General features: G+C 45.4%; 1 protein-coding gene across 1 annotated transcript; it reads left to right on the forward strand.

Moving 5' to 3' along the window:
* The first annotated feature begins 21288 nt into the window (after positions 1 to 21288).
* fgf16 (fibroblast growth factor 16) lies at positions 21289 to 26029 on the forward strand. The gene is made up of 3 exons (XM_079268627.1): positions 21289 to 22128; positions 23529 to 23632; positions 25628 to 26029. Exons 1-3 carry the CDS (start codon positions 21825 to 21827, stop codon positions 25871 to 25873), a joined length of 654 nt encoding a protein of 217 aa, XP_079124753.1. The 5' UTR covers positions 21289 to 21824; the 3' UTR covers positions 25874 to 26029.
* The last annotated feature ends 365 nt before the right edge of the window (positions 26030 to 26394 follow it).

Here is a 26394-nt window from a genome sequence, read left to right on the forward strand (position 1 = left end):
TGGACTTAAGGGTTAGCAACCTGGCAACCCAAAAGTCAAAAAAAGCATGAGTGACTGATCTTTAACCATTATTAAAGTTATCAACAGGTAAACCCTTCGTAAAGAGTACCTTATTAGTAAGTGGTGCCAAAAACTGCCTCGTTTAAAAATGTCAGTCTCGCATGAATCTGCTGTTGTCTTTCAAACTCACCTTATGGTGGAGGATTTATACAACTCATTTGACTTTATTGTGCCTGTGGGAGCGCTTAAAGCCAATTAACATATTAAAACAATAAACAGCCTCACACAGGTATTTAAAAGAAGACTACGCCAATGGCCTTCATCAGTCCAGCACATTAAACGCCGAAACAGAAGGTTTCATATACAGCACTCCGACTTCTCCTGAGTCAACGCAAAAATAACAGACGATTATCTGCCGAGGTTAGTCAAGGTCCAGGGGTTCACTTCCAGTTTGCTCTGCTGCCAAACACTAAGACTCTATTAGTTCACACCTTCTAGTGCAATGAAACATGCTTGTGCTAGTTTTACGGCTTTTGGCCACCGGTGCTCTGTATCCACACTGACCAGTAAAAATCTCAGCGTGCGCAGTGGAAAGACAAGGTAGTTGGCCCATGTGTGCAATCAGACCAGGACAGTCAGGATGGGAGAGATACAGGCTCTCACAGCGCACCGAAACACACACTAATGGCACACAGCGGAGAAATGAATCCATGGAAAAGACACCTAATCCTCATTACAAAGGGTTTGGCTTCTCTTTTTATGACACATGTGACTGGCGAACAATTATGTATTCTCCAATCCCATCATCCAGTCAGCAGCCAGCCGTCTGGAGGCTTAACCTTTGGCGTAATCAGGGAATCTCCCGATCAAAACAGGAACATGTCAGGTTCCTCACTCTTTGTCTCTCACACTCGCTGTCCTTATTATGTTACAGCAAGCACCAGTCTGACGAATTATCACATGCGTAGGCCGGTATGAGGAGAACAATTCACGTGTATCTGAATGCACTTGAACAGGGTAACAGTCGGGAAATGTGATGGTGTCTTGCAGGATGGAATTTGTTCACGGCTCTCTGCTTTCTATTATTTTTTGTGGTTTCTATGGCCACAGATTATTTCTTGTCAGAGTAATAAGGCGAGTGTGAGTGTCTTGCTTTGTTTTAAGGTGGAGTGAAGAGGACAGAAAGGAGAGGAGAGGCTGCCAACAATGGTGGAAAGAAGAAGCAGTTAACAGTGACACACTGCCTCTGCACAATATGAGGATATGTACTGTAAGTGTGCGCCATCCTGATAATCTGCACCAAAAATGCATGTGTGAGTGTATCAGCAGCGTTTGTGAGTATTGTCTGAAAGGGATGGGTTTGGCTCAGCGACCCCGTGCAGGGCTCCTCCAGCAGCTTCTCAGGGTTGGCGGCTCCTTCTCTGGGACCTCTGGCGCTCTTATCCACGTTGCAGTCAAGCTTCAAAAATAACGAACCCCTGAGACCCATTCGCCTCAGCAGGCAAAGCCCGCACCGACAATGCGTCACAAGCTCCACACTGACGCGTTCACGGCCGATTCTTTTTTTCCTCTTTCTTCATTTCGCTCTCTGTTTTTCTATTCATATATTTGAACAGTTTGACCTTTGGAGGACTTTCACAATTGTTTCCTGCCTCATTCCCTGTTTTCTTCTTCTACAATTGTAGCTGTTTTTGTTTTTCTGTTCCTCGCCCTGGATTTCTATGGTGACAGCGCGCTTCCCAGGAAATATTGGAGGCTGGGGGATTAGGAGGCGTGAGGGCGGATGGATGGCTTTCTCATAAATAGGTAGGAAACTCCTGGAGCTGTGCGGATGGGATCAGCAGATGTGTGACATGAACTCAGGCTCTAATTGGAGACTTTTCTGTCAATCAGATGTAATAAGGAAATATTCACACAGGAGAAACACGGGCACCCTCTTTGTCCAGAACTTCATATCATCTCATCTGACCTGAAGGGGAAAAGACCTCGTAGTCTCCGTTATAAGCAGACGTGAGGATTGCACGCACTGCATGCACGTATCAAGGTGCACAGAAACATCTCCCAAGCTCCGACAGGTAATGACATCATCAGATGCTACTTGCACGTTTCATCACAGCGAGGCGGTGCATGCTGACAGGATCCCATCCAGTGCAGCTCCATAATGGTATGGGAACCACACACACCGCAAAAGCCTCAAGTCAAAACACATCAAAACACTCAGCGCACACACAAGGCAGCAGAACGGGAGGTCGAACAGAAACAAGCTCAGCGTGTTTACAGTCTGATTCGACTTGTTTGGAAGAGAGGTTTGGCCTATTGGAGGGTTCACCGGGATGTTACGCCGCAGTGTTCAGCAATTCTAACACGGTTTAATGGGGGAGTTGGATTTCGACGTGTGGTTGCGTCAAAGTAAATGCCAACCTCTGGAGTACAGCACTCTTGGCCTTTAGAGAGTGAGAGACAGAGAGTGGCTCAGTGTGTGTGTGTGTTTCACAGAGAGCATTCGTGTGGTTGGGAGCCTAAAACATCCAGTGGCTGCTGTGCTCCATACTTGCCTGACCGCGGTAACCACAGGCCAGCCACAGCTAAGCCCCCAAAGCCAATTAAAATGTTATGAATTGGAGTTCCCTTTATTTATTTATTTATTTATTCCTCCTGGCGGTGAATAGCCAGGCACTTACTGTAACTGCACGAAACTGGCTGCAAGCATCAGGCCTCCTCCTCCTCCTGCTGCTGCTGCTGCTGCTGCTGCTGCCTGTGGGAAACATGTGAGTGGGGGTCCCTCTGAGGCCTGGCGGGCCAGACCAAACCCCCGGATTTTTGAACAAGCCTTCTGACAGACGGACAGCGGAGAGGAGAAGGCGTATGAGCCTGGCTGCCATCAGACAGAGGCTACAGGAAAGGCCCCGCCACGACCTACGCGCCGCATACCAAACATATTGCGCAGTGACGCACACTGACCACGTAACCCTGCGCAGTCAGAGCTAAAGCCTGTAAGCACCTGTGTGTGTGTGTGTGTGTGTGTGTGTATTGTGCAGGAGGGGATCGCCTCCCTTATAAAAACATCCTGCAGGTCCAGCTGAACACACACCGGAGTCCCCAGCAGCCCTAAGCTCTACACACTGGGCCGCATGGCAAACACCTCAGGAACACACACTTCTTCAGGCCTCACACACATCCCCCCCCCCCCCCCCAACTTCCCCAAGGGAACCACAACCATGCTTTTCCCAAGCTTTGCTCATATCGTGTGTCACAGGTGTTTAAGTAGAGAAACAGCGGCAACAGGCCTACTGCCGCCGCCATGTCGCAGGCGTGAGGGAACACGCTTGATATTGCCTTGACAACATGTTTATTTCTTTGCTGTTTTGCCTTCGACTCGACAAAATGCCTCTCCCCCGGAGTTCCCCACGTAAGTCCATGTACAACACCAACACCCTACAGATGACAAGGCATCACCTGAAGTATCAACTCCTGATGTAATCCACCTGGCCTCGCTCCGCAGCACGAGTGTTTTCTGTTGCCTGTGTGTGCGAGCGTGTGACTGAACAAGAGGAAGAGCATGTTCCTATTTCTTACACCGTGTGTGTGGGGGGGGGGGGGGGTGTAGGTGTGTGTGTGTGTGTCCTGCACTGCAACAGGAGGGATTACAGCTGATTGTGCTCACTGTCTTGGGAGGAAAGATACTGCAGTGAAATGATTCCTTTGTCTTACGCTCCTCTCTCTCACTCACTCACTCACACACACACACACACACACACATGCACACACACACACACATGCACACACAGAGACACACAGACAATCCTTCAGGGCACCTCAATCTCCTGGCTGAGGAATGTTTTCCTCGCTCACCCATCAACACAGGGGGAAATTGTCCGTGCACGCGCGCGCGTGTGTGAGTGTGTTTGTGTGTGTGTTTGTGTGTGTGTTTGTGTGTGTGTGTGTGCGTGTGTGTGTGTGTGTGTGTGTGTGTGTGTGTGTGTGTTTGTGTGTGTGTGTGTGTGTGTGTGTGTGTGTATGTGTGTGTGTTTGTGTGTGTGTTTGTGTTTGTGTGTGTGTTTGTGTGTGTGTGTGTGTGTGTGTGTGTGTGTGTGTGTGTTTGTGTGTGTGTGTGTTTGTGTGTGTGTGTGTGCGTGTGTGTGTGTGTGTGTGTGTGTGTGTGTGTGTATGTGTGTGTGTTTGTGTGTGTGTTTGTGTGTGTGTTTGTGTGTGTGTGTGTGTGTGTGTGTGTGTGTGTTTGTGTGTGTGTGTGTTTGTGTGTGTGTGTGTGTGTGTGTGTGTGTGTATGTGTGTGTGTTTGTGTGTGTGTGCAGGATCAGGGGAGACAGTTCGTAGAATACCTGCGAGTGGGGAGACAATAGCTCATGTCTTAGCAGGTTGAGGAGACAAAGTAAACAGCAAGTAACATGACAACCTGTTCCTAGATCAGGCGGAAAGTTCCACCGCACATCGCTTTCCATAGTTAATCTACATTGCTATCAGAAAAGATCAAATTCTCCGTCATTACCACTTCCCTTGATATGGAAGATGAATAGCATGGAAAAAATCAGCTGCAAACCAAATAACAATGCAATGGAAAAAAAACTTTTTCCACATGTAGCTAATTGCTGAAAGGACACGCAGCTTCTTTCATCTTTTCAATCACATCATTGTGTTTTTCGGTAACCACTAGTGGCCGTAGTTTGCTCTGAGGTGCAATTTGTCAAAACAAATAGCACACGCCCAAGGATGAGGTTATGAGAGGGATGCTCTGAAAGGAATGAAGGAATTCAGATTGCATGTTCGGAAAGAGACATTTGTCCGCTCCGTCCTCCGCTGGGTGAAGAATGCCGATGTTAACGGCGCTCTTGTGGGATGATGGATGTGTGAAATGTTGTGTCTCTCCAGGGCCCAAGAGGTTCGCTTCCACACTCTCCAAATCCTCCCCAGCTCTTTGATATCATGTCTTCCTTGCAGCGTGTTTGACCCTGGCCAGTACAGCAACACTTAACCTCCCCTCTGGAAGGAGTGGGAATACTTGTATTTGTCAAAATGGTGGAAACATGGAAACCAGAGAGAGAATTATTCCCACAGACACTTCTTTAGCAGCAGCTAAAACCAGAGTGGATGACCGAACTGTATGAGCAAATGCTATTTGGTGTGTCAATAACAATACCGCTGATGAAAAACAGTTGGCGTCTGAAGAAAAGTGATGGATTGTAAAAGTGTCTGAAAGAGGAGGGAGTTCTTTGGGGCGAATTAAAAGAGTCTCATGTCCTCCAAATACAGCTAACAGGAAATACCGCAAAGACAAAGTTGTGTGAGGAGCTGAGAGGCGCTGAGAGGCTTCATGTATAATTTGCTCTCCCTTTTGATTTAACGTTCTTGGCTATTCAGGGAATTAAAAAAAAAAGAAAGTGGCTTTTCTTTTCTTTTTTATCTCAGTGCCGTAAGTCTGAACTTTGACTTATTTCCCATAAATAAAGAAAGGTACCCATGGCAAAGCAGATACAACAACTCATAGTTTCTTCACAATTATCAAAGGGGCGGCAGACTGCACCATGGGTACAGGGGGGCCGTAATTCACCAGACCATATCATATAACAAAACCTCTTTGATCTTCCACGGTAAGAGTGGAGAGGTTTTTCCTTCACTTGAAAAAACAAACAGTCGCATTCTTTCCAATCGAGTCTACTGTATGCGCAGGCACATATTTTTGTTTTCCCCTTTCCAGCCCCCCCCCCCCATCCCAATCAATTCCTGCTGGAATTACCGCATTATTCCATGGAAACCGCCCAACATGAGCAGGTGTTTCAGACTCTCAGGCTGATTGCCAGACAGCGGAGGCCGTGGTGCAGTTGATTGTTTGCGCTAATGAGAAGTGACAGCGCTTCTGAAGCCGGAGAAAGAATAGAGGATCACTTGACTTTCCGGAGCTGCTCTGGGAGTTATCAGGTTCAACACAAATCAGAGAAAACACTTAGATCCACCATTAATTGTTTTTATACTTGACAAGTTCAACTGCAGTTGCTTAAATGGACAGTGCACTTAAAGAAATTACACTTGCACAATTAAACTAATTATTATTTCATAGCCTCAACTGTGTGTCATATTGTTCATTTTACAGATTCAATAAGAAACGATAAAAAAGATGGTTAGGATGGGTGCAAAGAAATCTGAATTAATTGATGAATTAAAGCCCCTTCCTCAGTGCTCGAAACGTTATACTGCAATAAAAATCCTTCTAACGGGACCTCCCTCTCTTTTAATTTTACAGATGTAACACTTTATGCAGGGCTAAATTGTGAGGTGAAAGTCCAGCATTCTTGGGAGCTGCAATAATAAAGCAACAAGATAGATGATATTTCATCCCCGAGTATGCTGTGCTGAAAATAGCATAATGTGTCAAGATAACACTTTTTATGAGACTTAAATTAATGATGAATGGGTAGCCTCTATGGCACCAATGTATCTCTTTTATGAGCAAATATTCACAAATCATATGTCAACCAAGAGATATTTTTCACTTTGTTTTCTTTCCCGTAATTTATTTTCCTGTTTGACTTTCCTTTGTACAGCGAAGTCAGAGACGTGAGAGAATCGGCTTTGATTGGCCATCTGCCCAGGCGTGGCAGGTGTTTTGAAAGCGGAGAGACACTCCATAAATCCAATGAAGAACATGTTCGCAGGCAAACAAAATGTCATCAACCCGACCATCTACCAGGCTTTCGATCGAAAAAACAGAAACCGGCAAGCATCTCCCCCACATCTGTTTCTTGTGACGGACAAAAGTCATGAAATCACTCACCAGGGAGGCGGGGAGGGACGAAGCAAGAGAAAGAAACAAGAGTTAAGGTGGTTTCAATTAGAGCGCTATAGATAACCCTTCATTTATTTGAGGCTTGGCCTCTAAGAACAAACGTTAAATTCACACCATTGGCTAATAGAGTCTTCCCTAATGAAAGCAGATACCTCTATCAGTCCTGGACATCATCAGCTGCCTGCTGTTTTCAGCCAAGTATCCAGCCATGCTGACAGGACGAAGGGTAAACACTGGGGAGGGCGCACGCAAGGCTCGAACCTGTGCACTCTGGACTGAAGCTCTGACAGTGAATAACTGAACGCCTGGAAGAGGAACAGAGAGAGGGCCACATCTGTTAGGCTCATGACTGGGCCGATCCACAGCGAGTCCGTGCCCCTACGAGGGAGCTGAGACGAAATGCAAAAGTCAGAGCCGCCTTCAGACTTCTTCCACACCTCGCCCCCTCATCCCAGCCCATCCAGTTCAAATAATCCTGCATTCATCCCCCAAAAATATGATATCCCCCAATAAAGACCATGCTGTTTTTCCAATGTTACTGGCCGGTCACCGTGTCGGGACAAAAGCACCTAATATTGCACCACAGAGCGGTCTGCTAAAAGACGACAGCACCACTCAGTTTAACTTTTTGTCAGCGTTTTAAAATTCCGAGGCGGAGGACGTATGAGTGAAACCTTATGGGCCAGGTGCATCCGCAGAGCAGCGTCAGAGTCCCTGATTGAGACACAGAGAGAGAGAGAGAGGAGGCAGACAATAGACAGGCTTTGTGAGGACAATGAAAAATCCATGTGTCAACGTGGGCATTTCCAGACCCCGGGGTCAGAGATGTAAAGTTTCATAATGCAGTGATCACTCGGCGAAACCTAAACAAGCCTGTGATTTTAACATCGCTGCTCTCCACCTTCTCTGGAAAATGACTTATGTCTGGACCTCTGGAATGTGTTTATAGACGGCAGTCCACCTGACAAAACCATCGGCAGATATATGAACTACTGTCACCAGTCACTTCAAAGGTTATGCTCATATCTTCCGAAGAAGCTGCGGCTGTGTGTGTGTGTGTGTGTGTGTGTGTGTGTGTGTGTGTGTGTGTGTGTGTGTGTGTGTGTGTGTGTGTGTGTGTGTGTGTGTGTGTGTGTGTGTGTGTGTGTGTGGTCCCCATTATCCTTACACTGAATTCAACAGAAGAAAATGTACTCATTACCACCAGGCCTATAGTGTCTCCTGTGTTTGCCACAACATACTAAAGTCACCCACTATCAGTACTTTTCTTTATCGCTACCCGACTCTCCATGAATCTCCTCCCCCAAACAGTGATTGTCAATCAAATCTTAGCAACTGTTGCTGGGCAGGTCTGTCACGCTTTGGATTCCTCCACAGTTGAACAAGACTGTAATAAGAGCAATATCTGACATCTAAAGGGTGTCGGAGGGTCGTGTTTATTTGACACAAGAACAAAAGGGTAACTTATTCGTTAAATGGTGTGTTTAACGTAAGCTGCAACCGTTAGCATGTCCAGCTAACGGTAACTAGCTAACAGTAACTAGTCTGACCCACCAGATGTAGACTCTAGGTATAAGCCTGCCACTGGCTGCATATTTCACGCGGCATTCTCCTACCCTTCCGCTATCAATGCTATCTGTTTGGCTAAGGGTGCCGTCGCTGCATCCCGGGCTTATTATCCCAGGAGATTGTGATTCATGACGATTGTGTGCCAGGGCGGTTTTTTTCTTTCCCCAATACCAGAATAATAATGTTCGGATCCAGACCCTTCTCTAGTGCTGACGCAACACTGTTTAGTTAGTTCTGGCTGAGCGAGACTAGCATACCTACGGTAGCATTGCCGAATGTTACTTCCAAGGCCAACGAGCACATCCTAACTTGGTAACTAACCAGGGAATGTTCTGGGTAACAGGTTAGGTTATGAAAAACAGAAAGCCCAGCTCATGACTAGCACATCCTCAAAAAGTCACCAGATGATGTAATGGCGCCATTTGCATAATGGTGACATCATCACGCATAACTTTGCATAAAGCTTAGAGCTAGGGTTGCAGCAAATGCCTTGTAGCCTGTTGCTGTGTCGCTCTCAGTGGGAACACAGCGTAAAGGAGTGAAGCTTAATTATCTATCAATCACACAGTGGGCTATGTTAGGGAAACAAGTTCTGCACAATTTCTAAAAGTGTAGTAAATCCAAGTAAATGCTAATAAATCAGGTGCTCCATCAACATCGATTGTCCTTTTTCTTCTCAGTCCCCGAGCAGCTTGTGGGAAACACATCACTCTGAGGCGTAAAGGTCTATTTCTGTCTCTCTCTTTATATACAAAGCTGCCTGCAAGTCCTCTATGAAATGCAGCTGTTGCCTTTACTAGAGCTCAGAGACTGTGAAAATGAATAACCTCACTTGTGCCTCACACGCGTTCAAGCCAATACGAGCATGTTTAAAGTCAAAATACAAACAATGTCATGACAAATAATTCCATATTTCATCCATGAAGCCAGCAGACTCTCATATCAATCTGGTGTGGTTGGCAGCGAGCTGGTGCGGCGGCTACTCTGATTTTGATTTGTTCTAACTTTCTGTAAACATCAACTGAGCTCGATGGTATCAGAGGATTTAGGAGGGATGTTGTCAGACTTTCTGAGCGTGAAAAGGGCGGAGCGACAAAACCACTTGTGAATTTCAGTATCCTTTCCAAGATTGGAAAAGCAAATATGCGGACATAGTCCCAAGAATGCAAAAAGCAGAAAACATACACGTGTATTCTACCTCATCTCTATGCCCTAAATTAGACTGGACTAGTTGTCAAAGGAAATACCTGCTGTCGTTTTTCGCTTTTCCCACATTTTCCTACGAATGTACAGCAACTATGAGGGATCGGTGCAACTGCACAAGCCCCTTGCAGTGAAGAACCTGTTTAGGCAACACAACTAGTTGGGTAGGTTTAGGAAGAGATCATGGTTTGCTTGATAAATAAGTCAACGTTGACTTCTGGTTTCACACAGGACATGAACAGCTGTCTCCTGGGAGAAACTCCTATGCAGACTGAGTGGCTCTTTATACTACGTCACCTGTCACTACTTAACAGTCCTAAATACTTCTGCAGTAGAATCACACATCTACCAGGTCACCGTTTAATAGTTTGACATATTGGTAAATACATTTACCGAAAGCTAGACGAAAATATATGGTTAGCTTAGCTTAGCATAAAGACTAGCAACTGGGGCAAACAGTTCTGCTGGTTGCTCAATTTATTTACTTTTTTCTGATCACAGAAAGAATTCAGATGTAGAATTTTATGATCAGCAGAATATGAAACACTCAATAAAGAGCAGATAAAGAGCATTACATGTTTCATGAATATATGTTTCAAATTCAATTACATGAATTTGCATTATCTCTTGATATATTGCATTTCCACAGGGATCTTTTGCTCAAAGTGTTTTTTATTCTTTTGGGTTTTATTAATCTCGCCAGATCAATTGTGTTTTAATCAATTAATTTAGCCTGTTGTGGGGGTGTTGAGGTTTTGCTACCTGTGCAAATACATAAACTAAATTAAACTTTTTCCACAGTTAAGCACGGCTTGATCCTAAATTCCATGAAAACGCTAACCTTCTTGAACTCTCAACTAAACCAACAGTGCAGCATAAAGACGCTATTCAAAGCTAAATGGAAAACCAGAACAACCTACAGGTAAACCAAAGAGCCTTTGTTCCACCACGGTGTGTCTCATAACTACTTTTATCTTTGCCCACATTTTTCCCCTCCTAATCCCCTGCACGTCGACTTAAACAAGGAAATAAAAAAACTCCTATTTGATTCCATTAATCCATTGGGCACATATACAAGGCCTTCTCTCAGTGTGTGATCCCAAAGAGAAGCAGCGCCTCATCAAATGACTACAGCTATTCATATCTGCCTCCCCTCTACTGGAAAGATTTAGGTAGAACCCAATCCTATCTTTCCCCAACAATCTTCAGTCTCTCTTAATTGTCCACAGTTTAACTACTGGATTAAATAGCATCAGTCGTACAGCCAGCGAGAGTGAGACGAGGCTTTCGGAATGTAAACTGACTCTAAAATAACCTAAAATGCAAACTTCTCTTTGGACAGTCTTTAAACTTTTGTCTCTTTGTTTTCATGGCTCCATACAATACTGTCTAATTTCCATCACTGCTGTTTTGCAGTTGTGCTGTATTAAACTTGTTTACACCAGCCAGAGGGAGGCACAAAGATTACAATAAATTGTAGATTACAATCCAGTTTATTGAAATAAATGTTTAAAAGGAAGGAGGAGAAAGACGCTCGAAATGCTTACTTTACAGCAATTTTCCTAGTATGGACAAATATCTACAAAGCCCATCAAAACTACAAAAAGATGCCCCAAACTGATGTTTTTTTTAATGTATTTAATGCTATTCGAGTTTTAAACATAACATTGTCAAATTCAGATTCAATTTGTTGAACTTGCACGTAAGCTTGCAAAGAAATGTCATCGTTGGCCTTCACGAGCTGGCGAAGCCGAGTTGCTGCTCCCCCGAGTAGAAACACAATCGACCAATGTTGTCCAAAAATAATCAATGAAATTACTGCACGTCATTTCTCATAACAAGTAAGAAGTAAGGGGGACAAGTAGCCATGAAGCAAGCACCATGGTGTCTTTGCAATAGCAACAAGCAAACATCATCTCAGCTTGGCTTCGCTTGCTGACTACAAAATGAATTGTCTGGAGTGTCACAAGGAAAAAAAATACATCTCTGACAAATATGGCGTCCAGCAGGTCTTTTCAGCATGAATCAAAACGCCTGCAACGGCTTACATTTTGAAGTGGTTATCACTCTTCATTTTGACACGCTTGGTCGGGGTGGACCACAGGGACGGAGCAGCCAGAAGGTTTTGGAAGACTCCTTTTCTTTTGGAGTTGCACAATGCTGCTGTGAGTTTGAGGCCAGCGAGTGCATCCTGGTGTCCTGCAGTTTTCTTCTTGTTTAGAAAATACAATACCTTACTATGAGCGACCTACAGCTTAGCACTGCATCGGTGTCTAATGTGTGCTGCAGACTGACGGTGAATGGAAAATCGTATCTTGTTCAAATAGCTTCACGATATTGTGAGGCCCGATGTTATAAATTGTGTGCAATCAGTGCTTTGGCGTTGTTCTCCAATCGCTGCAACTGGCCAAAAGCAAAACACAAGCATGAAAACACATGGAACTTAAAGTGAATACAAGATGGCAGTGTTTGTTTGGCTGCAAACACCTAGATTGATTAAGCCTTTGCATGAGAGCCGAACAACAGGTGTCTTTGTGCATATAAGGCTGCAGCGGGCAGAGAGCGACCGGCGCTTAGGATTTCACTCTTTGAAAGTGATACGGGTGAGCTGCTTTTCTCAGGCCTAACCCCAAATCTGCCGTTGATGGACAGACCACCCAACTCTCGGCTCTTATGGGCGCACAGTGGGGCCGCTCGCAGCAAAGGCAGCCCCCTGTCATTCTCCTTTGGGAAGGAAATGGATCAGCCGACTGTTTGTCAAGTACACTGTCAGGGTCTCCCTCGCAATCAAACAGCCAGATTTCCGAAACAACAGCATTACTCACAGCATTACATTAATGGATAGTCCATGCCTTTGTCTTTGTTGAAGTACAGAAAGGTACCTTGTAGGAAAAGTAGGACAGTTGAATCAGTACGAGTTTAATCCTGGAATGATAAATTACATTTTTATGGAGATCTGTCCCTTTCCCTGTCTCTGTTTCACTTTATTGTAGGACTTTATAGGAGGTTTCTGCCCTGTATTCTGATCAGAATAAAGATTCCCGCAGGACGTTGCAGTGCCAGAGCCGAGGATGCCAGAGCCATTGGTCAGAGGGCCGGGGGTCAGCCTCGCTGGGCTGCTCAACTGACCAAAAGATTCACACCCATTCTCTTCTCTCCAGAAGGATCGCTTCCTTTAAAGTCTTCCTGATCAGTCATGGGGCAAACAAAGCCACAGAGTACCCTTGGTTTTGGTTTTCTTTCCGTCAATGACCAGAAAACAGACTCGAGAACCGTCAAATGTTGAGTCAAACCCTGAGCCAAAAACAAGCTTCTCTACCTCTTGTCCTGGCACATCACACCCGCTATCTTCTTGGACACAAGCCCTCCATCTTTCTTCCAGATCTTTTCTGTCAGAAAACATGTTGCTACATACGTACTTGCGCTGCGTGCCCAGTTTGCGAAAGAACACAAGTCGTGTTTGGCTGGTGAAGGGGGCAACCATGTATGAGTCCAAATCCTAAACATATGTTCCCCCCCCCCCTCGCTGGAGGAGCTCTGAGATACTGATAATTACTTTCATGGCTTTTCGCAAATTAAAACCTACCCTCAAGAATGAAAAACAAAACACAATAGCTTTGCACTGTTAATGCAAAGTATATAATCCATGAGTTTATGAAAGCGTGAAAAACATATTTGAAGAGGCTTGAATTGGTGACGTTCCTTCAGTAATCCAGCATCTCTGCTCCGAAATGAATCAATCCATCGTCACATAAATCATGCTGCATATTACGCAATGTGGGTTGAGAAGAAATTGAGCCCATGATTAATTTCGCTGTGGACGTTTTTGTCAAAGCGCTTACTTCATCCTACACTTTGTTCATTACTCAAACACATCTGGCTGACAGGTGCCCCGTCTGTTAAACGTTGAGTCATTTCATTCCAGCAAAGAGGAGCAAATGGAGAGGAGTGGAGGATAAGGTACTCTATCTTCTATCTGTGACGACATCAGGGCTTTGAGAGCTTGTTAGTGATGGAGAGTTAAGAGCGGCGTTGCTCACTTTCTACGGACAGTAATCCAGCCCACCGCTGTCAGTGCCCTTTCAAAGCACTGATTACTCCATTTCCAAAGGCCTAATCTCTGTAAACAATCTCTGTTTTCATTATCTTTTAAACTGATTAGCCCTATGAATATAACTTTCCAGCGCTGGACTCAGACAGAAAAAAAGAAAAGCACTGCCATATTGATGCCAGCTGTAGCTGCATGACCTTACACGAGAAATAAAGCTGTGATACAAACACAGATAGGAGAGTGGACTTGGGGGGGGGGGGGGGGGGGGGGGACATGTGTGACTAGACGTGCTTGAGAAGCGTGACAGACATCGGATAAAAAAAGGTTTCCTGAGGGAAAATCCTTAACCTGCTTGTGGTTTTGCACAATTTGCAGCTGGATATTATCGTCAAAACCTGGGAATAAACAAAGTCTCGACCATTTTCTATGAGACTAGATTGACAGTCACTAGACAAGTGCATGAGGAGGTTGTTGTGGTCTTAGTATAGATGATATTTTATCGCGATGCAAATATCAAAATAGAATCTTGATTGAGTTCCCTCTTATCTCTTTCTTTCTCTCTATCTCGATGTCCTCCGTGCCATTGTAAATGAAATGTTTCTTTTTTTCCTCCTTCTGGACAAACTGAGCTGACGTTTGCCAGCACAAGTCTCCATCTGTTAACAAACACTTCCAATATGTTGAGAACAACATCTTGGCCCTCAACCTCCTCCATCAGGATGTGATGAACGCCGTGCACCTGTCTCAGCATCCAGCCTCGTTTCTGGCAGCGGAGAGACTCAGCCGAACTACTTTACGCCCACATGACATCAAAGACGGAGGAGTTGAAGACTTCGGGTGAAAACAGTCGGTTTCTGTGCTTTCTTTTCCATTTCAGCCTCCCAATACGAATCACAAAAATGAACTCGCTGCACCCATTAGTTCGTTTGGCATTTTCCTCATTTGCCAAAAATCACTTTGAGTCAATTAAAATGTCTCTGGTGGAGGACCTGCTTAATGTCCATGTGCACACGAAAGACATGCCTTCTGTTAATCCTATTTGGTAAACAAGTTTAAAGCATTCACATGCACATGCTTACATAGTCACCCCAAACTGTAAATCACTCCAGACAGAAAATGACCTCCACTAATAAACCAGATCTGAGTGTTCACTTCAATCAACCGAGGGGAGAATAACAGCAAAACTACGTCAGAAGCCGAGGCGGCCTTGATTACAGAAACTGAGAAAGAACTCATCCACTCACGCCAAGAGAGTCAGCGAGTTGGACTCTGCCTTCGTATCGTGACACGGAGGAATGTTTAAGAATGAATGCAAAAAAAAAGAAGAGGGACAACCTGTGTCACCCCGCTCTGAACTCCCCACTGTGATTAACGAATGCATCTGCATTTGTCATAGCGTGACATTGCATGATTGTGATGCAATCTGAGATGTTGGCTGGACCACGATAGGAGAAAACATCAGCACCCTCTACTGACGAGCCGGCTGGCTTCAGGGCCCCAGCGGACTTTGAGTTAATTTCCTTACGCTTGCATCGAGGTTGCTTGTCTAATTATCGTCTTATGATAATGCTGCCACTGAGCCTCCTGCTAATGAGTACCAGGTCCATCCTCTGAGCTCGAAAGCTCGGTGCTGTTTTGCATCATTTAAATCATTGTGACTGTTATTAAACCCCAAGGATTATGAAAATGGCAATAAAGTCAACAAGAAATGTCACAACCACACAACAACTACACATTTGGGAGTTCCTACGTGGATAAGTAGTCTATTCACACTTCTTTCAACCACAGTTTGGCTCCTGTTCCGAGGGACTGTGTGGAATATTAGGGATGGAGATGGAGTCAGAAAAGGGGGAGGGTTATGTATTTTTGCAGAGTGAAGGGTAGTTTATATAATAATATAAAAATGGATATGTGCAAATTATTCCTAATTCACATTTAGTGATCAGTGGACTGTTATATTGTTTTCAGTCAAAGGGAATTTGTTGTAAATTCTCTTACTCGAGAGGAGGGTCCAAAGACAGATATGTTAACAATGAGGAGAGTTTTTATAAAGAGAAACATTCAGCCTCGCTCCCTCCTCCCCATTCCGTACAGTCCCTTAAGTTCTCTGAACTTGAAAGACCAGTGAAATCAAATTCAATAAATGACTTTTACAAATGACTTTCCTCCAGCTCTGCACATATCAAAGGCCATTCTGGCTAAAATAGAAGTGCAAAGCATTTTATATCAACTCAGTGAGCAAGCAAATATAAACTCCAGTTATCATTACATCACATCTGCTTGGACTAGAGGGGACAATAAGTCAGCGTAGCAGGTAGACATTTTTCGGGATATATTTGGCTTTTCTGTGAAAGGGAATGACTAAATCTAAAGTGTGGGGTAAAGGTCTACGTCAGAACCAAGACATCCTGAGGTACGGGACGCCTGGTCTTTTTCATCTCTGTGTAACTGAACCTGCATCAGTATGTCACTGTCTCCTCGGCTAAACAAATTTGTGCATTTGATTGATCAAAGTTTATACGAGAGGGGGTATTTGATTTCAAACAGTGAGGGGAGCGAAGAAGGGAGGAAGAGCAAGAGGGGGAATGTAAATGTAAAGACACAGGCCGAGTGAGAGGGCAAGGGAGGGGGTGAAAGAAAGAGAGAGAAGAAGAAGAAAAAAGAGACTGAGCAGCTGGATTGCCATGTAAATAGCTGTGCAGATAGGTAGGGTTGGGCTCCGTGCCAAAGGCGCTACAAAGGGCTCCTAACATCTGTTTGAGGGTAGATTCCTGCTCTGTGTTGTTGTAAGAATAATAGTCTCGCTCTGAGCGCCCGTTCCCTCATCAGACAGGATCATGATCACGCATATACACTCTCTAACATCAGACCGCAGCCCTGCAGAGCTGAGAAACACGAGTCGGGCTGTTGTTGATGTTATTACACCGCACCTCAGTCATCAGCATGGATGGACAGGTGGAGCATCGCTCACACAGCGGAGGCTCTTTTCAGCTGTAGTCACTTTTGAAGCAGGAGCAGGCCAATGTGAGGCTGCAAATAATGAGGCAGAACAATCCTGTAAATGCATTGACCAATCAGTGGCTGTGACGATGATCAGAGGAATTAGCGAGTAAAAAGAATCAAAATCTCATGGTTAAGTAGGATGTTTACACCAAGAAATACAGCATTTTGTGTTCCAGTCCATATGCAAGTCAGCCGACTAATGAAAACAGCAAAACCACAAGTTTGGAGCACGGATAATTAACCGCGAAACCAAAATTCAAATATTCCAACCAATGTTTTCCCATTGAGTAAAAAATAATTATAAAAAAATCAGTGGGACATCGCTGTTGGTGTGTCATGACAAGGATCTTTTTTCCTCTCCCAAGAACATATGCAAGCAATTTGTACAACAAATGTTGGTTTTAGACCGTGTTCCTTGCATACTATAGTGGCTTCTCAAAACCTGCAGGGCTCCATTCGTTGGTGCTTGAAAGCAAAGCAAACTAATTAATGAACACTATCTTTACACAGGGTGGCCAAGGAAAGCAGGCGCTGAAATGTTACACCATTACCTAAATTCACATGCATCTGTCTGTGTCCACCCCCCCCCCCCCCCCCTTCTGCGTACCCCTCCCACCCCTGCCCCGGCGCACACAGCGCCCTTGAACAAGGCCGAAGGACCACCTGCGTGAAAGAGGAGACCCTCTCTGTTATGTCTCTGCTAGGGAATGAAATAACACGGAATCCAGCTCTGCAAATAACTCACAGTGAAGATCATTTTCCACATGCTGCTTGACAAAAGGTAAAATAAGAACAGATGATGTCCCCTCTCTCTCTCTCTCTCTCTCCTCTCACTGCTCTGCAGCCACACACTCAACAGTCCTTACGCTCTGACCCCTTTAGTCGCCTTGTTAACCGGGTGGTATGAGATACGAGTTCTCATTCCTAATAGCTGCTGACATCGAGTCAGCCGGTTTTTTCATGCCGTCACTTGGCTGAGGTTAAGAGGGGTTTGAGGAACCCGATCCCAGATCTGATGATTACGTGTGAGCCATCAGGAGCAGCAGGAGGCCTTCTTCTAAACTGGGCATCCATCACAGGAGAGGGAGGCTGCAACTGCTCCACCATAACCAGTATGAGGGGGTCCCTCTTGTTTCAAGACTTTTCACATTCTTTATATGCACACTTTTGAGTATCTTCTTGAGGAATTTGCACAAATAATATGCAGCGACATCACAGAAGAAATTGCTTGACGTTTTGGGAAATACATTTATTTACTTTCTTGCCAAAAAGTTAGACAAGTGCATCGATACCACTCTCATGAAGCTACCGCCAGCAGCTGGTCAGCTTAGCTTTCCATAACGACTGGGAAAAGAAGGAAACAGCAAGCCCAAAAGCAAGAAATACATCTACAGCACCTATGAAGACCACGAATTATACCAAATCTGTACAAACAAAACCTACAAGCACCTAGCAGAGATATGAGCTTCTCATCAGTGAGCTTTAGAGATGCTGGTGGGAGCATTTTGTTCCATTTGGAGTGAACCAGGTGAGCCATTTCCAGTTTTTTAAGCTAACTGGCTGCTGGCTGTAGCTTCACATTCATATCGATCTTCTTAAATAACTCTCGGCAAGAAAGCGTATTTCCCTCAAAACTATTTATTTAACTTCAATGAGTCAAATACACCAAAGCACCTCCATCGTGCTCCATAATCAAACACACCTCAGTCGGTGCAACGTACCGACCTTTGCTCAACCCTCTGAAGAGGACACACTGTGAAGTTTGTCTAATACGTAAACAGGTGAGGCACTTATTAAACAGGTAAACAGGTGAGGCACTTATTAGCCCCCAACTCCCGCTGCAAGTGTAACTTCATTTTAAATTTTGACTCACTGGCTGTGACTCATGAGAGCACCTTCAAAGCTGCAGCCATGCACTTGAGGTCATTATCTTTATTTCTATATCCTCTGCAGGTTCTCAGCATATGGGAACATTTTAACTCTAGATTTTTATTTTTTTTTGTCTACAGCCATAAATCTGCCATGTCAACTATAAAATACAGCTGACCAGCAACAGATGTCGCTCTAATAGCTAGCAAAAAAACTAAGAAATGAAATCAAAATGTATCACTTCTAGATTTTTATTTTAACACTTAATAGCCTTTAAGATTGATTTCAGTTTTGAACACAGGAGATGAACAGTGAGCAGAAATGCGAAGACGCTCAAGATGAGGTAAGAAAAAGGGGGTTGGGTGTTTCCTTTTCCTTTTCTATGACTCTGGCTCACTTGCTCAATCCCTTTCTCTCTTTCTCCGCTTCTCTCTTTTCTTGAATCCATCTCCTTCCACCCTTCGCTGAGACGAATCCTCCTTTCATCCTCTTCTGCAGCGAGGGCCCTGGTGTCCGTTCGCACAAAGCCTGACCATCCCTGACTCCTCGTCAACCCCTTGCCCAATTCATCAAGCTGAGGCCCACGGGCATTCATCACCCCCACCACCTTTCATATCCCGCACCAGCTGAAAGCCACTTTCCCTCCTCTGACTTCAATGCGGCCGTGACACACCCGTAAGATTTATAGTGGCATAATTAGTAGCAGTGAAAAGGGCCCGCGTGCTCTGGAGGGTCAATCACACTGTAACCCGCTCGGAGGAGCTCTCAAAGGAAGTCACATCTGCTTCTAAATAGATGCATAGAATGCACCGCCACCACAAGAGTTGATGAATTAGCCAAAAAACAAGAAGCTGGGGGAAGTCATCAAAGCCTCCTAGTGATATCAAAACAATCATACATACTTTGGGTGCTTTTAGCATACCATTTGTCACCATTCATGGAAGAGAGACACTGTCAGAACTCCCATTGCTCTGCAGGGAAGCTGCTGCTGCTTGTGATGAGCCGCTCTGAGGGGAGAACTCCCCCTGAAGACGGGGGTTTCTGAAACAGCTTGAAGGAGGTCTAAAATAACATGCCTCATAGTTAAACGGTGTTATTGATGTAATCATGCCCTCCCCTCCCACCCGTCCTGCTGTCACTGATATCTCAAGAACAGTGAACTAATTAAAACGCTCCTGGAGTTTGTTTTCATTTCGCTCTTCACACAGAAATAAAGTCTTCACTGAACAGCTGCGTATTTCTTTTTTTTCTCCCCCTCAAAGCCACAGGTTGGGACCTGTTGCCCCACTGTGCACAGAAGAGATGCAAAATCCCCATTCAATCATAAATTACACCGATTAGGTGTTATTCCTGTTGTGGTTTCTCTGTGTTCCCTCTCAGGTGCACGGGGGCACGGCTCACTGTGCACCTGAAATCACCTGAGCTCGGCTACTTTGGCTTCAGCTGACGTGAGGCAATTAGCTCAGTACACTCAAGCAGTACGTCAGCCTACAGCTCAGAGATAGGCTACTTGTACTTCACTTGAATATTCAAATGTTATGCCACTTTATAGTCAACTTTATTTTCAGACACGAGTCCAGATAAGAAATTGAAATAAAAAAATAAATACAACAAATAAATACAATACAATACGATGACACCAAGACACAGGTTTAATCATTGCAGTTCAAAAGTCCCTCGTGGTTAAAACACATTTGTTCCAATGTCTCCAAACACAAGAGGAATACCTTGTATCTCTTTGTGTTGGCTCCGTATATATTTGACGATGTTTACTTTTCAGATGATGTTTTTACATCCAAACGAACTGAGAGCATAGCTCTTTCCTCTCCACCATAGACCGTATGATGTCAACGGCTCTCAACATGGCTGAGCCAGCGGCTCACAGCTAACGGTGCTAACAGCGCTACAAACCACAACAGGGCTGTCAGCTAACAGTGCTTACAGCAGGGACCCGAGAGAGGGCAGAATGAGTATATAGGCCTACTTTTTTCTACTACTTTGGTAAAATGTTGAATGCAGGACGAGTATTCTTACAATGCAGTACTGCTACTTTTACTCAAATAAATGGTCTGAATACATCTTCACCACGCGTGCTAATTCAGGGGGACATTTGTTGTCAATTATAATAATACAGTATGAAATATACACATGAATATCTTTATTTTTTTTGCGCTTTCTCTCCTGTTTGATCTAGCTAATTACCCAGGAACATAACTTAAGCAGCATCGTATTTGTTGCTTTGCACAAAGGTGAGTGGGGTAAATCAACATCACGGAAGATACATGTGTTTTAAAAGAATACATCAAAAAGAACCTCTGATGACTCCAAACGTTCATTCAGTCTCTGCAGCAGTCAGATTTGATACTTCACGTCATCAACATTTGGATTTTCCTTCCCCCCCCCCCCCCTTTCTTGCAAGTAGTACAAGTGGTTAAGCTGCTGGTTTGCTGGAGCACATTGCAAACGTTGTGCAGAGGGGCGAGGGAGCACCTGCTTCCAGCAAGGAGGTGGAGAAAATGCTCTCATGAAAAACGTCCAGTTGTTGGCACTGGTACTTGTGCAAGAGGTTGGATCGCTCTGAGAAAATGCACAGGTTATTCTGATAATCTTATGGGCTACACGTCAGCCTGATGCTTTGTGGTTTTCTTTCTACTTTTTGTTTTGCTTCCAGCAGAGGACATGAGGTGTGTGAGCAGAAATCAGTCAGAGCAAATTATGGATTGCCTTTGTGGTGGAGTGGCTGTTACACTTTATGATAAATGTAAACTTCGTGTCAGCTGCCATTTGTGTTTGAGCGATGATGATATGTGCTTCTGCATCTGCGTCGCATTTTAAGGCACCAAGAACTGTTGCCAGAGTTTCTTGAGTTTTTTGAGAGGTGATGGGCGATGTGGGTTTTATCAGACAGCCTCGGACCGCAAACAGAAGCGCAGAAGCTGTGAGAAGACACCGCTGGACTCGGATTCGCTCAGTCGGGAAGATAGATAGGGCTTTCTACGTGAGCGGTGACAAGAAAGTACAGACAGCGGCATCATCGGTGGTAAAAGTTGGACTGAAAGTACACATTCAGTGAAGAAACTGATGCGCGTAAGAAGGGATGCCAGCCAGGCGTGGCTTGTGTGTTTGAATATCCAATGTGAGAATGCGTGGGGAGCATGTATATAATAGAGTCTTTCCATCTGATAAACAGAGATATCAAACTGATGATTACAGCAAAGGACGTCCAATAAACTGAGAGGACGCTGCCTATTTCGGAGGAGCACGGCGCGCTGGGTACGCTTTGGACTTGGTGTAAACTTTTCTCCCCGCTTGAACCACCGAACATTTTAAATGCTGTCGCTTAATTTGACAGCTGTGCACACGATGGCAGAGCTCGGGAGTTTTTTGGGGACAGTTGACTTGGATTTACAAAGCTTTCCGGCACTCGGGAATATGCCTTTAGCGGAGTCTCCAGTGGGTTTGAATGAACGGCTGGGTCAGATTGAAGGGAGGCTGCAGCAGGGGTCGCCGACGGATTTCGGGCACCTCAAAGGGATCCTGAGGCGACGGCAGCTCTACTGCAGGACCGGCTTTCAGCTGGAGATATACCCCAATGGGACCGTGCACGGGACAAGACAGGACCACAGCAGATTTGGTGAGGCTATTTCTTGAGCATTTCACTTTTTTTTGGAAGTATGAGACATTTTTAAACATGGAAGATTATGTCACATATACGTATACGTCTCCACTGACAGGTCTAGTTTTTTTCATTAATTAACCATCAAGGACTTATTAAACACAATTATTGTTAGAGACGTCTATGGCATTCAGGAATGTCGAGAAACAATTATCAATTTCCAAAATGTAATTACAGTTTTGATTGATATCTACTAACACTTCGGGTAGTGGGTGAAGTGAGTTTAATTAAGAGGCTTTTTCCTGTCGCACATCCCCTGTGAATACTCATTCGTGCGTCACTGTCACCTGGCGCGCAGGAGAGCAGAGCCACACACCTTTTCCTGCGCGTGGGGGGCAGGTGTCTCTCCTGAGGCGCAAACAAGCACAGCAACAACTGGCGCGCGCGCTCAGCTCTGAAGATTTGGTAATATTAATGTAAATGGAGCGAGGTGCGGCTCGCGGGAGAACGATAAACAAATCGAGGCTGGGGGGGGTGCAGATACGCACATGTCTCGCGCCTCATATCCATGCTGTCATCTCACAGGTGCGGGCCGGCTCGCTCGCTGCGGAAAGAGCCGAATAACCCCAAATTAAAGCATGACCACTGCGGAATTCAGGGAAGGTTTAACGTTCAGACTTCAGCCAAAACAAGCCGGTTTGCAGGGATGGGTGGTCCGCGTGTTTGTTTCTGGCTTCACTTAGTTTTTTCTAATGCAATGTCTTTGTCAGAGCTGCAAGAAAGACATGGATTTGATTAGAGGGATATGAAGCACACTCTTCACCCCACAAAAAAAATAAAAATGAGAGGGATCTTCTCTGTCATCCTCTGGCATCACATGAGGTCGGGGAGATGGGGACCAGGTGGCTGCAGGCTGGCCTCTGCCAGCGGGCACAGCCAGCTGGATCCTCTGACTAACCTCTGCATCACAACATCCAATAGATTTTAATTGTACTGGTTGTTTCCCTGCCTTTGAAGTACATGTTCGCTTTACTGTAAGTTCCAGTGAGTCAGCATCCCACGAAACAACTTACCCACATCTCAGCTCCATAAAAGTGGCTTCTCAGTCTCTATTAGTAGCTGCTGGGAAGTTCCAAAAGACAGGTTGCAGACATTTATAGACACCCACAACCTTTTTGTGATTGATGTATATCCCCGCAAGCAGTTTTAACATATAGGAATAATAGAGACTAAAAAGCCACATGGCAGGATATAATGCGACAATGAGCAGCAAAGCAAAAAGAAAGCTCCCAAAACCAGTCAACGGATGAGTATGCTGACTGGTCTGCTGCCACACTTGTTGCTGGGAAGGAGTGTCTGTTTGTGGGCTTTCCTAACTATTTTTTAAATGTATATATTGTGTGTGTGTTTGACCTCAGGTATCCTGGAGTTCATCAGTCTGGCTGTGGGTCTGGTCAGCATCAGAGGGGTGGACGTTGGACTTTACCTCGGCATGAATGAGAAAGGAGAGCTCTTTGGGTCGGTGAGTCAAAAAACCTCCTCCTCTCATTTACAACCCGCCCTCATCATGCAGCCCGGGGTCTCATTCACAACAAGTCTGGCACTCAACACATGAGACTTGTTTTACAGCCACTCTCAGAAAATGAAACTTTTTTCCCTTTTTTTTTCAGTACTGAGCTATCAAAAATAAGTTTTCCAGGAGCAGTCTGAGAGTCAGTTTGTTATCAAGGTTCCCGTACGTGGCAGATGGGAAAACCACAGTCAGACAAAACAAGTATGTTTCTTTTACAGGGTCTCACACTCTCTGTCACATACTTCTCCCTCTCTTCAGCAGCTTTAGAGAGAAAACCAAACCTCTTCATTTAGTTTTGAGATATGCAGAAATATTTACATATTTCCCTAAAGTGGAGGCAGGAATGTTTGGAGTCACTCTGGATCTGTGGGTGAATCTAGTGGAGATTACCTCTCTGTGCGCAGCTGGACTCAAGTTTGGACTGCAGCGTTAAGCACAGGAGAATATCCTGTGCTTTTCCACAGAAAATGTATCTGGAGAACATTTAGTCATCCTGGCTGACTTTCTGTCATTTGTGGATGGCATCTGGAGACATGGGAGAGAGGAAAAGGAAGAGATAAAGACAATGAAGGGGAAGTATGCGAGGGCTACCTGTATCAGGTGTCCCAGGGCAATACCTGAGGGCCTCTCAGGGCCCAGACTCCCCCCCGGCTCTGAGCATTTCGAACAGAGGCTACTTTTAAGCACGGCCATTATGTTGAAAGTGCAGATATTGTTACCGCGTGCTATCAGAGTCTGGCATCCTGGAGCCTTGACCCTGGGGGAGGCGGAGGAGGGGATGGGGGTAATTGCACACCTGACTGAGTCACCTGACTGACAGGGGGAGCTCCAGACACGTCTGTCTGGAGCTGAGAGGCCAAGAGGTGGAAGGGGGGAGGGGAACAGGTAGAAGCTTCCGCCCCACAACCGTCAGACCTCGACGAGCTTTTGATCCGATGAGGTGTGTGTATGGGTGTGCGTGTGTGTCTAGTAGGATGGAGCTTGCCCAGTCATGTGCCCTCAGGGCTGTGTTTACAGACAACAGCTTCACCACATAGCCGCAGCCAAGCAGAGCCTGACAGCTTATCAACAACATTGCTGCCGGAATAAAACCCGAGACTCTTGCAAAAAACACTCGCTAGAACTGTAACGTGCGCTAACAGCAGAGACCGATCATGAGAATTATCTTGCTTTGTAGAGAAGCCACATCCTACTAACCAAGGTGGGAGAAAGGCGTGTTGAGGAGGGAGAGTGGGAGATAGCAACACTCTTCGAAAGGGGGTCACATTTGGCCTTTTGGTCCTGGGTGACCCCTGACTCGACTGAGGGTCCGACCCCTCTTGCATGACTGACTGGTCTTGGCATGAGAGCAGCTCCAGCACTGCTGTCTCTCATTGTTCTCACACACTCACTCAGCCAGCACACTCTCACCTGCTGAACCCGCAGCCATAGCTCACGCTGCTCTGTCAGTGTAGACCGAGGCTTTGAGAGCTGCTGTGTGTGTGTGTGTGTGTGTGTGTGTGTGTGTGTAACAGTGGGAGAGAGCGAGGGAAGATTGTACGCCCTCTCGCTGTTGTTGTTGCATCACGGGGAGGAGAATAATTCTCCATGCACAACGAGAGGTTAACAGGTCTGAGGAATGAGTGTGGGGCGTAAAGTGGACAGCTGCTCTAATGACTTCCCCTCTTTTGTCATCATGAGCAACCTGCCTTAATGAGTTTCTACGGGTTCATTTCAGCTTGCAGGCGCAGTCCGCGACACTTAATGAAATACATGAAAGAGATCATCAGGAAGAGAGGAATCTGCATGCAAAGCAGGCATCATCCTTTTCATTCTCAGCTGCATTTTGTTGTTTTTTTACGTCTGTAAAATCATGTCTGTGTTGCAAATGTTCTTCTTTTCTCACTCAGTGGCGCACAAGCAGGACCTCAGCGATTGACTGATGTGTTGTTTTCTCTCCTGCAGAAGAAGCTGACAGCAGAATGCATGTTCCGGGAGCAGTTTGAGGAGAACTGGTACAACACCTACGCTTCAACTCTGTACAAGCACACAGACACGGGACGCTTATACTACGTGGCCCTGAACAAAGACGGCTCGCCCAGGGAGGGCAACAGGACTAGAAAACACCAGAAACTCACCCACTTCTTACCCAGGCCGGTGGAGATTGAAAAGATCCCTCAGGCGTACAGGGACCTGTTCCAGGACAGGTGACCAGTGCTTACAGTTGGAGAACTGGTTACATTCAGAGGAACAGAAATACAAAAAAAGAGAGAAGAGGGAGATAGGGTTGTTGTGGATATTATGGACGTGGTACAGAACTGTTTACCCTCAGCTCCCCCTGAGGTCACTCCGTTTGCGCCTCGGCCGACTGCCAAGCACCGACATAAACATTGTGCATGTTCCTGGATGTTGGGGGGGGGGGGGAAGTTATCTTGTAAAACCACTGCATGGACATGGACCCCACTGTGGGCTGATCAAAATCAGGAGCCGTGTTTTCTGAATAACCACTTTTTTAGAGGTAAATGCGTAGATACTGAAGCGACACGCGATGACAAATGGGTTTGAGTAGCACTAAGCTGGCGGGGAGGGAGGGGGGAGGAGGACTGCAGATTATCACATTGTGCATTTGCCGTGCACTGCACACAGTAAATTGTAAGAAAGTGCACATTCCGCATACACGGAGATAGCTGGGAGAAGAAGAAACTATGTTCTACATGCATGTTAAGTGACAG

This window comes from Melanostigma gelatinosum, assembly GCF_949748355.1.
Source record: "Melanostigma gelatinosum genome assembly, chromosome: 5".
NCBI classification, from domain to species: Eukaryota; Metazoa; Chordata; class Actinopteri; order Perciformes; family Zoarcidae; genus Melanostigma; species Melanostigma gelatinosum.